Source organism: Numenius arquata, chromosome 6, assembly GCF_964106895.1.
Source record: "Numenius arquata chromosome 6, bNumArq3.hap1.1, whole genome shotgun sequence".
NCBI lineage: Eukaryota > Metazoa > Chordata > Aves > Charadriiformes > Scolopacidae > Numenius > Numenius arquata.
Window position 1 is genome coordinate 38,720,990 of NC_133581.1, and position 13,634 is coordinate 38,734,623.

Consider the following 13,634-nt stretch of genomic DNA (forward strand, 5'->3'; position numbering starts at 1 on the left):
AGCTGTAGATAATTTTGTAACTGATGGGCTTATTATAGCTACTAATCTAATACTTTATAGCTGCAATAGTAATGTAGAAGGAGATGGGGTACCAGGAAGGGGTTAAGAAACCGGAATTTTCATACCATAGTATCGGGAAGGTACAGAATAGAGTTCTCCTACAATTTAGGGTAGAAGAGGTATGATGGGTGCTGTGAATCCATAACGCCTCCTCCTCAAGCGCTGCTACTATTGACTGAGCTAAAAAGCATTTAACACCCACTTTGCCTTTTCTGGTCATAAACCTTTTCAGAGTGGATATGAAATCTGCCTCGCTCCGTTTTGTTTTCAAAGTGCTTCTTTTCCATCCTGGAGGTTTCCATAGCAACCCGGGCCATTTGTTTAAATTGGAGCTCGCTGGCCTGTCCTTCCTTGCGCCGAACTTCTGCTGAGATCTTGCAGGTATCATCTCCTCTTCCTCCCGTGCCGGAGAGTCACTCGTAAGGGTTATAGAGGGGCTCAGCGGCGGTTGGCTGTAAACGTTGGTCTTTCCCAGAGGGCCATTGACTCAGCAAGATGACAGATGCGTGCTTTCTCCCCTCTTGCCCTATTTGATTTACCTCATTCTTCTTCTGTGTGATGTTCCGTAGGGCTTTGTGGAGTCATTACCAGATCCCTTGAAGAACGGGTGAGCTGGCAGCTCTTCGGCCGGTCACGCTGGGCAGGCACATCTCAGGAGAGCTAGGAAGCTTTGTTTTAAGTCAAGAAGTGGGGACCATATTGGAGAATTTTAAATAGAATAAGGAGCAAGGAGATCTGTTGCATGGCCCTTGCAAGACTTAGAGCAGAGTCTTGCTCACAGAGGATCAGACACACCGTGCTCACTGGGGCCACAATGATGCCCAACCAAAAGTTGTTTCTGCCTGTAGCTGTGTGTGCAGCTGCTTTGCTCGTCACAGGAGGGTGTTATTTATTCTGTCTCTCTAGTTCCATGGTAGAGACATCATAGAATTGTCTAGGTTGGAGGAAGGGACCTTTCAGATCATCGAGTCCAGCCATCAACCTAACACTGACAAAAACCATCACTAAACCATGTCCTTCAGCACCATGTCTGCTCGGCTTTTAAATACCTCCAAGGATGATGATTTCACCACTGCCCTGGGCAGCCTGTTCCGATGCTTGATAACCCTTTTGGTGAAGAAATTTTTCCTGATATCCAATCTAAACCTCTCCTGGCACAACTTGAGGCCGTTTACTCTTGTCCTATCGCCTGTGACTTGGGAGAAGAGACCGACCCCCCCGGCTACACCTTCCTTTCAGGGAGTTGTAGAGAGAGAGAAGGTCTCCCCTCAGCCTCCTTTTCTCCAGGCTGAACACCCCCAGCTCCCTCAGCCGCTCCTCATAAGACTTGTGCTCCAGACCCCTCACCAGCTCTGTTGCCCTTCTCTGGACCTGGAGCACCTCAATGTCCCTCCTGTCTTGAGGGGCCCAAAACTGGACCCAGCACTCGAGGTGGGGCCTCTCCAGTGCCACTACAGGGGGACCATCACTGCCCCAGACCTGCTGGCCACGCTGTTCCTGATACAGACTGGGATGCTGTTGGCCGCCTTGGCCACCTGAGCATCACATAGATCCACACTGAAGAGTGGGGTGACATTACAGCTGATCTGTTGAGTTACCAGTGCCAGTCCTCTGCCCAGTGTTTCCAGTAGTGCCCTTGTGCCGGGGCCAGTGGGAGGTAAGCTGACCAAACATGATTCCTTAAAGCAGAAAAGAGCAGAAAGGAGTCCACTTGGGAGAACCCAGAGGCTAGAAAGCTCCCCAGTGTTGGGTGGGACAGGGGAGTTGTGGCTGTGACTTGTCAGTGGCCATCGGGTCCTTGTCGTCCTTAGGCAGGGCTGCTGGAGGACTCTTGCCCTGAAGACCATCTGATGCAGAGAGCAAAAGATGAAGCAGGAGCGAAGAGAGATGTGACTTGGCAGAGGGTGTACTGCCCTGGGCGTACGACCCGCAATCCCAGCTCGGTGCCCGATTTGTTAGGCTGCAGAATTTACATGGTTGCCAGTATCTCTCCATTCCACATCCTGCTTTCTGGAGACAGATCCCTGCTGGGTTTCTGCCCTGTGCCGAGGAGGAGACAGCCTGCTCCACCAGCATGGCATCCCTTTAGCTTGAAATAGCTGAGGGGTGTGTGGTGTGGAGCTTGGAAAGGAGGGTGGGCCACAAGATGCAGGCTCCTCAGTTCTTTGGGAGAAGCAAGTGGGGGTGATGGAAGAGGAATTGTGGTGTTCTCTGTTGGGAAGCAGTGGGTGGCTGCAGGTTCCTGGGATTACTGGGCTGGGAAGCAGCACTGGTACCCACCCCCTTACCCCTGCACAGGGGAGGGGAGGCAGCAGGAAGGTGTCCGACGTGCCCTTCCCCAGCGGCGATGAAGCTGCTGGTGAAGAGATTGCTTCTCTGGGACGGGCTGATGAGCCAGCATGAAGAAGCCCTCCCAGCCCTCGGGGCGAGGAGGGTGATGGAGTGAGGAACTGCAGTCTGGACCTGGACGCAGGACACGGCATCTTGGTGCTGCAGCAGCCACTGATCGAATAAAACGACCCGAGCGTGGGCTGCTTCTCCGTAACATCCCCGTATTTTGCACGGATCAGTCTTTCCTTTGGTCACAAGGTCACTCCTAGCTTCCCTTCCCTTACAGAGACCAACGCGGCTCTATTTTATCTTAGAGAAGCTTCTTCCCCGTGTTGCAAAGATCGTTCCTCAGCTTTGGGTGCTATGGGCTTGTTTTCTTTCTGCTTGTCAGCATTAGTGCCACACTGGATCCCCTCCGCAAGGCAGGGCTTCGGTTGCTGGAACCAATGTCACTCCCCTTTTTACTGACGTGGTGGTAGTAATTTTTGACTGAAGTCCCTGAAAAGGTTTAGACACTGAGTAAAAAACAGTCTGCAGGATTTGGTTACTTGACATCTGATAGTTCACTGCTAAGAAACTTCTGTTTTTATCTCTCTAGTTGATTTGATGTCTTTCTTGATTACTTACAAAAAGGCTTAAAAAGAGAGGAAAAAAGGGAAATTTATTCTGCTGAAATACGTGGATGCTCTGCGGTGTTTTTAGCTGCAGAAGAAAGAGGAAGATAAAATCCTTCAGAAGTGCTAAGAACCTGTTTGTGGCACCGACTTCAGATTTTTACTCTGGACTGACATAGGAAAAGCTTCCCTTTTTGACCGACCTCCAGAGCAGCCAGAGAGGGTTTGGGAGCCCTGGGAAGCAGCAGAGTGTGGCCATCAGCACCATCCCGGCCACCAGCTCAGCATGGACCACGTGGAGGGACCAGAAACTCCAGAGATTCATCAGCAAAGTTCTCCCCTGCGCATGCAAAGTTGGTTTTTTATCCCCAAACTTTATTTTATTTTATTTTGTGAGGCAAAACACTTTATCAAGCTTTTGAACCTGAGGCAGGGTGCGCTTTATTAATTGCGAAAGGTATTATTGAACTAGAAATCCTCATTTCTGCGCTGCTTAATTGATAGGATCACAGCACAATTAGGCATAGTAATACCTGGACGGTTAAAGCCATGGGAGGTCAAGGGTTAATTTTATTCCAGGTGGCAGCAACGTGTACCAGCAGGAATATTCAAAGCAGTCGGTCTCTTTATTTGTTAATACAGTTCCATTATTTAAACAGCTGAGTTTTCTGGAATCACTGCTCTCCAGTTGTCTAAACCACACTTTTATCTTGTACCCTCGCAGCGCTGGGTTCTGATACGTCAGTAGCAGCGCCGGGAAAAGCTGCCATCCCTTCTGACGCCCGTCAGGCCAAACAAGGAAAATCTCATGTAGCAATTTTCGTCAGGGAACATTTTGCAGCTCTCTTTGAAAACAAAAGAGTTTTATTACTACATTCGTTGTTGGGGGTGTGAGGACAGCCAAATGCTGTTATCCTGTGACCTGCTGGTGGAACCCTGACTTCTCACTGCAGTTACCACTTTACAATTAAAACAGTTCAATGTAGAGGATAAAATAATAGATTTCTGTGAGGAGCATTAATGCATTTAGACATTTTAGGCAGTACTTTGTCCTAATGGCAGTGGGCAGAAGCCTTAAGGGATTTATTGCAGCTCATAAAAAGTCAGGCAAGACTGAGAGTGAGATATTTGAGGGGGTAGGAGCTTTGAATAGCCCTACCTTGTATTAAGCGTGCTGTAGCGTGAGACCCTCGCAAGCATTGAGTGTTTGTCGTTGTCACGACCTACATCCATGCTGTGGGTATATCCTCGCCTTGCAGTGCCGGTGGCTGCGCTTGAAGGCGATGATCCCGCTCCCGGTCACAGGCTGGTGGGCAAACGTGAGGTTTGAAGAGAGTTAGTGCCATGTATCCTGTAGGCAATGTGCCACATGGCCCCCTGCTGGGTTTTCCATCCTAGTCATCCCCCTAGACTGTCCCTTGCTCTTGTTGCTCCAGCCTTGATTCTGCTCTTGACCATCCCAAGCGGCCCTGCTGTTCCTCCTGCTCCCTTCTGTCTCCACTTCGCAGTGGAGCGTTGCACTGATTTCTATTTTATAAATATATGTAGAGATTATATCGTTATACTTAATGGAAGTAACAATGAATCATAGAATGGTTTGGGTTGGAAGGGACCTTAAAGATTATTAAGTTCCAACCCCTTGCCCTGGGCAGGGGCACCTCCCCCCAGACCAGGTTGCTCCAAGCCCCCTCCAACCTGGCCTTGAACCCCTCCAGGGATGGGGCAGCCACAGCTTCTCTGGGCAACCTGGGCCAGGCTCTCACCACCCTCACAGCAAAGAAGTTCTTCCTGAGATCTCATCTAAATCTCCCCTCTTTCAGTTTAAAACCGTTATGCCTTGTCCTATGGCTCCCCTCCGTGATCAAGAGTCCCTCCCCATCTCTCCTGGAGTCCCTTTAGGGACTGGAAGGGGCTCCAAGGTCTCCCCGGAGCCTTCTCTTCTCCAGGCTGAACACCCCCCCAACTCTCTCAGCCTGTCCTCACAGCAGAAGGGCTCCAGCCCTCGGACCATCTTTGTGGCCTCCTCTGGACGCATTCCAACAGGTCCATGTCCTTCCTGTGCTGAGGACTCTAGAGCGGGACGCAGTGCTCCAGGTGGGGTCTCACCAGAGGAGAGTAGAGGGGCAGAGGTAGTAGAGGGGCTCAGGCTTTGCATGGCTAACGCTGCGTAGTGGAATACTTTCTCTTCCAGGTCAGTTCCCAGCTCGTGAGAGGCGCCATCGGAGACAGTGAACACCACAGTGTCCCTATGCTGGTAAGTGACACTGTGCTGGTGGGCCTGGGCTCAGACGGATCTTGCTAAAACAGTAGGGGCTGTGACGAAGGAAGAGGGAGCAGGAGCCACAGCTGGGGGACAGGGAAGAGGAGGAGCCAGCTTTCAGGGATGGACTGAGGAAGGGAGGATCCTGCGATGAAGCCCTCTGTAAAAAGAGAAAGTTGGGAATCAACGACTCAGCTGAATTCCCCATACTTACTAGTTTAGGTTGACTTGGAAAGACATTTTTTAGCTAAAATGGCCAAGTTCTATATAAAAATGAGACAACCTCTTTCTCTTAAAAAGTTACTTTGTTTAGAGAAGTATCTTAAAACCTCAGTAAGTACAAGGTGGCACCGTTTCTGTGGCAGGTTGCCTGAGGAGATGTAAAAATTCTTCCACGCACCTATAATTCCTACACTGAACACGTCCAGTTTGAAGCATCCCTCAGAGAACTTGCCCATCCTCCCAACGCCCTGGTGCGTCGGCAACAGCTTCCTTATGGAAGGAGCTTGTAGAAATAATTTTTCATAAGCTGCCTGCGAACACCCCAGCAGGGACCTGAGCCTCCCGGTGCCGCTCAGGGGTGACTTGCTGGATGTGTCTGCCCTCCAGGATATGGTATGTGTGATCCTTACTGTAGAATTACTCTCAGGCACTCAGCCTCTGGGGCTGGCTTTGCTGTTATTTATATATATATATATATTTATTTTTTTTTAAAGAAAAAAAATGTTAAAAGGCTGCTGAATTCCCAGCTAGAAACCCTGGAAAGGAAGATAAAGGGTTATCAAACAAAAACATAAAGGAAAGGGATCACAGAATGATATGGGGTTGGAAGGGACCTCTGGAGATCATCTTGTCCAACCCCCTGCCAAAGCAGGTCCACCCAGAGCAGGTTGCACAGGAACGTGTCCAGGCGGGGTTTGAATGTCTCCAGAGATGGAGACTCCACCACCTCTCTGGGCAGCCTCTTCCAGGGCTGTGCCACCCTCACAGGAAAGAAGTTCCTCCTCATGTTTAGGTGGAACTTCTTACGTTCAAGTTTGTGCCCGATTCCTCTTGTCCTGTCCCTGGGCACCACTGAAAAACGACTGGCCCCATCCTCCTGACACCCACCCTTTCAGTATTTATAGGTGTTGATCAGATCCCCCCTCAGTCTTCTCTTCTCCAGACTAAAAGGACCCAAGTCCCTCAGCCTTTCCTCATCAGAGAGATGCTCCAGGCCCCTCATCATCTTTGTAGCCTCCTGCTGTACCCTCTCCAGCAGTTCCCTGTCCTTCTTGAACTGGGGAGCCCAGAACTGGACCCAGTATGGTGTATGTATGGATATGGCAACCTGGAGTGCATCTCCCTTGCAGGAAATTAGGCACGCAATTCCCTGATGTAAATGCATTTGCTTGTGCTTGGGGGAGGTTTGGCTGCTGAGTTAAGCCGCATTCGGGGCTGCTGCTCTTCTGTTGGGATAGTTAGAAAGAAACGACACTTTGCTTTTTTTTTTTTTTTCCTCCCCAGGCAGAGCAGACTCGGGATGGGTTTTAACTGGGCCCTGTTGAGGAACTTGGGTTCCCCCCATCAGAAAGGCACGATTTCAAGCTTAAATCAAATGCGCGTGTGTGTGCGTGCGGAGAAAAAAAATGAGAAGACTTAACCTTCTGCTTTCCAAAATAGTTTGTATCGACTGCCTCGTTATTTTATTTCCTCCTTTTCTATTTGTAAACCGGTATCTGTTAGGTCGGAGTTCGCTGGATGGTTTTATTACTGTTTTTAAAATGGGTGTTTCGTTGGGGTGGACTATAGTGGAGAAGGAACTGCAGCTCTGTCCCCTTTCCTCATGGAAATGGATTCCCAGAGTGGAGATGCGCCGTGTGGTGGCTGACAGGACAAAAGCCTGATGGGGAATGCCACCTTGGCAGGAGGGCAAGAGGTGGGTTTTACTCTCTCGATGGCTGGGGATGGGTTAAGGAATCCTGCTGGGAAGCAGCTTATCCCGCTGGCTCCCAAGGGAAGCCCCCCTCAGCTCCCACCACAGGGTTACCGCTCCGTTTTGGGGCACAAATCACAGTGTTGAGGGCATCTGCACTGGGACTGTGTAACTACAGGTGGTTTCTGTGGAATCCCTGGGTTTTGAAAAGTTTCTTCAGGAAGAGGTGGATCTCCCCCTCTCCCTTCTCTTCTTACTCTTTCCTCTGCCTTCTGTGGCATTCAATCTGGTGGCTAGCAAGAGGAATAACAATTAATAGGCTGGTGTATTTCCTAATAATCACATCGTTAAACGAGTGATATGATGACATACACTAATTTCCCTGGTGCTGTTTCAGCAGCGTTCGTCGTTTCTGGGTGAGGCCCCATCTGCAGCACTGTGTCCAGTTCTGGGCTCCGCAGTTCAAGAAGGACAGGGAACTGCTGGCGAGGGTACAGCAGAGGACCACAAAGATGATGAGGGGACTAGAACATCTCTCTGATGAGGAAAGGCTGAGGGACTTGGGTCCTTTTAGTCTGGAGAAGACTGAGGTGGGGATCTGATCAACACCTATAAATACTGAAAGGGTGGGTGTCAGGAGGATGGGGCCAGTCTTTTTTCAGTGGTGCCCAGGGACAGGACAAGAGGAATCGGGCACAAACTGGAACATAAGAAGTTCCACCTAAACATGAGGAAGAACTTCTTTCCTGTGAGGGTGGCAGAGCCCTGGAAGAGGCTGCCCAGAGAGGTGGTGGAGTCTCCTTCTCTGGAGACATTCAAACCCACCTGGACACATTCCTGTGCGACCTGCTCTGGGTGGACCTGCTTTGGCAGGGGCTTGGACTGGATGATCTCCAGAGGTCCCTTCCAACCCCATATCATTCTGTGATTCTCCTCCTATGAAACCAGCATTTTAACTTCCCAAGGTCCCACACCTTTCAAGTGGCTATTATGTAAAAAAGTGCAGCATTTGAAACGTTCCTCAGCCTCGGGTAAAGGTTCCCTGGTGTTCAACGTGACTTCAGCCCTGTACTATGCAGGCCAGAAATCCTCTCCGATGATCCCACGTGGCAGAGGGTTTCTGTAATCTATACCATGAGGTCACATTTCAATACCGGGAGCAACCGAGATGAAAGTGATGATTTAAACCCCTGGAGTAAATATAGTTTTTACATTAGCGCATTGCAGGCCTAACTTGGGGGATTATGTCACAGGATATTTTTTTTTTTTCTGAATTGTCTCAAATAAAATCTTCAGGCCTCCCCGGTTATTACCATGGTGATGTTTGTTCCCAACTCGGCACTGAAATTTCCCAGAGTGTTTTACAATCAGAATTGCGCGGGGAATTAAACGTTCGCTCTACCTGAAGTGAAACCAGTTTGCCCTCGTCCTGAACTTTCTCTATGTAACTGGGCGGGCGGTTTGGACTGGAGGATGCATGTGTTGCTCTTAGATACCAAGCCAGCCTGCCTTCACAGAATGATATGGGGTTGGAAGGGACCTCTGGAGATCATCTAGTCCAACCCCTCTGCCAAAGCAGGTCCACCCAGAGCAGGTTGCGCAGGAATGTGTCCAGGCATGGTTTCAGTGTCTCCAGAGAAGGAGACTCCACCACCTCTCTGGGCAGCCTCTTCCAGGGCTCTGCCACCCTCACAGGAAAGAAGTTCCTCCTCATGGTTAGGTGGAACTTCCTGTGTTCCAGTTTGTGCCTGATTCCTCTTGTCCTGTCCCTGGGCACCACTGAAAACAGACTGGACCCATCCTCTTGACACCCACCCTTTCAGTATTTATAGGCGTTGATCAGATCCCCCCTCAGTCTTCTCCAGACTAAAAGGACCCAAGTCCCTCAGCCTTTCCTCATCAGAGAGATGTTCTAGTCCCCTCATCATCTTTGTGGTCCTCTGCTGTACCCTCGCCAGCAGTTCCCTGTCCTTCTTGAATTGGGGAGCCCAGAACTGGTCCCAGGTCTCCAGATGGGGCCTCACCAGGACAGAGCAGAGGGGGAGGATGACCTCCCTCGACCTGCTGGTCACACTCTTCCTGATGCACTCTTTCAGCAGAACCTTCTTGCGGCAGGACCTCGCCACTTCTTATTTAAGAGGATTTCATTTACCTTGCTTCATACGAAGGCAAGATGCTTTTCTCCACTGTCGGAAGAAGGCTCCTGTGTCATCCCGCAGCTTGTTTCCGCAGGATGGACAAGCTTAGCCCCAGTAGGCCTCCAAACTGTTCTCCGGGCTCCTCCTCTTGGAGGGCTCTGCTGAGGAAATGCATTTCGGCCCTCGCTGTGCTGCAGTGTCAAGTTGTCAGGGTAAAAAAATGTTAGAAATGGGGCTCTTGGAGAGAAAGTCGTTGTACTGCAGTAAGGACTGTATGGGCTAAATTTAGCCATTAACATCAACAGTAAAAAACACAGCCTTCTCCAAGCTGGAAAGATTCAATTTGACCAAAGAGAAAATTGTTCTCTTATTAAGGTAATTGTATCTCCCAATAAAAAGGCTTCAAACCAAGCCTGGCCCTGAAGCTGCCTTGGGGAGCCAGGGAGCCGAGAGATTGCAGTCGGGCGCTTCCTAAAGCCAAGGCTCTCCATGTTCCTGTCCCGCTGGCAGGAGGCGAAGCCACCAGCGTTCTGCAGACACGCTGGCGATCGCCTCTGGGCCTCTCCCTCTGAAATCTGTGTTCTGTTTTACCCCGCTTTGAGCCAGGGCTGTAATCACGGAATCAGGGAATTGCCAGAGTTGGAAGGGACCTCTAGAGATCATCTAGTCCAACTCCCCTGCTAAAGCAGGGTTGCCCAGAGCACATCACTCAGGACTGCATCCAGGTGGGGCTTGAAGATCTCCAGAGAAGGGGACCCCACACCCTCCCTGGGCAGCCTGTTCCAGGGCTCTGGCACCCTCACTGGAAAGAAGTTTCTTCTCATATTTGAGTGGAACCTCCCATGTTCCAGCTTGTGCCCGTTGCCCCTCGTCTTCTCACTGGAAACCACTGAAAAGAGTCTGGCTCCCTCCTCCTTCAACCCACCCTTTAGATACTTGTAAACACAGATAAGGTCTCCCCTCAGCCTTCTCTTCTCCAGGCTAAAGAGCCCCAGCTCTCTCAGCCTTTCCTCATCAGGGAGATGCTCCAATCCCTCAATCATCTTTGTTGCCCTACGCTGGACTCTCTCCAGTAGTTCCCTGTCTCTCTTGAACTGGAGAGCCCAGAACTGGATTCCAGTTGTGGCCTCACCAGTGCAGAGTTGAGTGGGGAGAAGGGTTTGTTTCCAGTTGCGGGTCCTGAAACACTGCGACAGCTTGAAGGGGAAGAGGGCCCAGTCCCGAGCCTTACCCAGAGACAAAGGTTGAGACTTTCTGATGGTGAAGAAGTCCAAAACCAAAACCAAGTCCCTTTCTATGGCACAGGAGGCGTGTGCTGCATGTAAGCTTCTCTTTCTTTTTTTTCAGAGCACTTGTCTCCCTCTGGGCTAAGAACGTGTTTGATGGCAAAAGGCAATAAACTCAAGCTGGCTGCGGCCGTGTGAGCTTGGGCACGGGACCCGGGGCTGCTGGGGTGAGCGCGGATCTCTCTGTGGGCTAATGTACTGGTTGGTGCTGGAGGTGCCCTGGGCACTTGGGACACTTTTCTGCAGTCCCACACGTGCGCACCCAGCGTCCTGACCGTTCAGCAAACCTCGGGGCCCCGAGCACGCTGTCCCTGTCCCCTCGCCAGCACAGACCAGGATTCCCAATGCCGTCGCTAAGCCTCTGCTTCCTTCCCCGTTCCTAACCAAGCTTCAAAAATATCCTCGAGTGGGTGAAGCTATACCGGAGAATGCCTTTATGGGAATAGTCTAACACGAAGAGGGGACAGACTAACCATTTCAGGCTCTGTCTCCCTCATGCTTTTCTACTCCGCTTCCTTCTAGCTCCTTTCCTATTCCTATCGTATGTTTTTCTTGCGCTGTGGGGTTTTTCCATCACTGAGACTCCTTGGCACGCGCAGCTTTGGAGCGTGGTCCCAGCCGTCACTAATTTCCAAGCTTTTGTTTCAGCTCAGTAATACTTGTATGCCTTTTTTTTTTTCTTTTTTTTTTGTCTGGGGATCCAATTCTGCATGGCATCGAAGAGCCCACAGGGGAATGGAAAATTTTAGGATCCCTTCTAAAAGGAAAAAGAAAAAAAAAAAAGAGGGGGGGGGGGGATTCACGCTGAAGCAGGTGTTTAAATTCCATTAGAGGTGGCAGGATTGGGAAGGAGAGCCCCGTGCTTTGAGTCCTGCTTAACCCTCTGCTGCTGACGGTTCCTTGGCCGGGACCAGCCCGTGTCATCTCTGTCCTTTAAAGCTGCCTCGTTGCCGCATTAGGGCTTTTTTTACCCCAAATCAGAGTTGGGCTTGCCTCGGGCTTTGCTTTCCCCATCTGTATGTTACTCCAACAGTGGCGATCCCTGCTAAAAGCTGTCCTGACGCGGCCCGTAGGATTCCTTAACACCCGTAGAAATGGCGTTATTGATTAAAAAAAAAAAAAAAAAAAGCTGCGAGGTGAGATGTAGAAAGCTGAAGTACCGCCGAGGCTCTCCGGGATGTAGCGGGGGTCTCCCCGGGGAGAAGGGGACCGGAGACGGGGGCGTCAGCCTCTTCGGCGGCGGCGGCGGTGCCAGGGGGCGAGGAGACGGGAAGGGGCGACGGGCCCGAGGGCGAAGCCTCCGCAGGGGCGGCGGCCGGGCTCCCCCGTCCCGGGCTCTGCCCGCATTCCCCCCCCCGCCAGCCCGGGCCCCGCTCCCGAGGGGACGCGGCGGGCGGGGGGTCCGGGGGCGGGGGTGCGGGGAGACGTCAGGCGGAAGGGAAGAGCCCGACGGGCTGCGAGTGGGCTCCGCCGCCGTCTGAGCATGCTCCCGCGGGGGCAGCGCCGGGATATATAACCGGGGCCCAGGCACCGGCGGCGGCAGCTTCGCTCAGGCGAAGGGGGACGCACCGCACCGCACCTCTCCGGTCCGCGGGGTACCCTTCTTCTCGGCACCGCACCGCTCCGTTCCGCGGGGTACCCAGCTTCTCGGCACCGCACCGCTCCGTTCCGCGGGGTACCCGGCCTCTCCGCACCGTACCGCGTCTCTCCGCTCCGTTCCGCGGGGTACCCTCCTTCTCGGCACCGCTCCGTTCCGCGGGGTACCCTCCTTCTCGGCACCGCTCCGTTCCGCGGGGTACCCTCCTTCTCGGCACCGCTCCGATCCGCAGGGTACCCCCTTGGCACTGCACCGCTCCGTTCCGCGGGGTACCCGGCCTCTCCGCACCGTACCGCGTCTCTCCGCTCCGATCCGCGGGGTACCCCTCCTTCTCGGCACCGCTCCGTCCCGCGGGGTACCCGGACTCTCGGCACCCCACCGCTCCGCGCCTCTCCGCGCCGTACCGCTTCCCTCGGCGGAGCCCCGTCCCTGCCCGGCCGCCGCTGCCCGCCGGAGCCCCGGTGCCCGGCACGGCCGAAGCGGCTCCCCCCGCTCCGCCGGCCCCGGCCCCCTCGGCGGCGGGCGGTCCCGCGGGGGGCGGCAGGATGGCGGCGAAGCCGGCCGAGCTGATGGGCGTCTGCTCCAGCTACCAGGCGGTGATGCCCCACTTCGTCTGCGTGGCCGAGGAGTTCTCCCCCCCGGCCCGCCCCGCCAAAGCCCCCAAGGGCAAGCTGCGGCGGCCCCGGCAGTCGCGCTTCAAGACGCAGCCGGTGACTTTCGACGAGATCCAGGAGGTGGAGGAGGAAGGGGTGTCCCCCATGGAGGAGGAGAAGGCCAAGAAGTCTTTCCTGCAGTCCCTGGAGTGCCTGCGGCGGAGCACCCAGAACCTCAGCCTCCAGAGGGACCGGCTCGGCAGCTGCCGCCTCCGCAACAGCCTGGACTCCAGCGACTCGGACTCGGCCCTCTGAGGGCGGCGGGGACCCGGGGAGACCCGGCGGGGACCCGGGGGGACCCGGCGGTGACAGGGACTGGGCTGCGGGGAGCCGCTCCGCCGCCGCTTGCCCCCGGGGCCGGCAGCCGGGTCGTGATGTTTTCTAAGAAAGCGCTTGTACCTTCGTTTCTATTTGATTGTACGAAACTTTCCGTTTAAAAGACAAAAAAAAAAAAAAAAAATCTCTTTTCTATTCGTTAGAAGAAATGAGCTGTTTTAGATGCATTGAGCTGCTGGACTTTATATTTATTTTTGCATTTAAACTGTTGACTGCATTAATTTAATATGTTTCTACCTGAATGTCTGTTATTATTTCCATAAGAGAGTAATAAAATCTGATATATTTGCACAGTACATATCGGACTGTCCTTCTTTCGGGGGGGGTCTGACTGTCTTCTTTCAGCTTCCTTTACCCCTTTGAGGGCCGCAGTGATTTAAAGGTTGTCGACAGCAGTAAATGCTTTCCTCGGGGATGCTGCTCGGAGCGGTTTTTGCAGCCCGT

The 13,634-nt window shown here is 52.7% G+C and overlaps 1 protein-coding gene across 1 annotated transcript; it reads left to right on the plus strand.

Moving 5' to 3' along the window:
• The first annotated feature begins 12,746 nt into the window (after positions 1 to 12,746).
• On the plus strand, positions 12,747 to 13,109 carry C6H11orf96 (chromosome 6 C11orf96 homolog). Its single transcript, XM_074149941.1, has one exon. The coding sequence runs from the start codon at positions 12,747 to 12,749 to the stop codon at positions 13,107 to 13,109; it is 363 nt and encodes a 120-aa protein (XP_074006042.1).
• Positions 13,110 to 13,634: the final 525 nt, after the last annotated feature.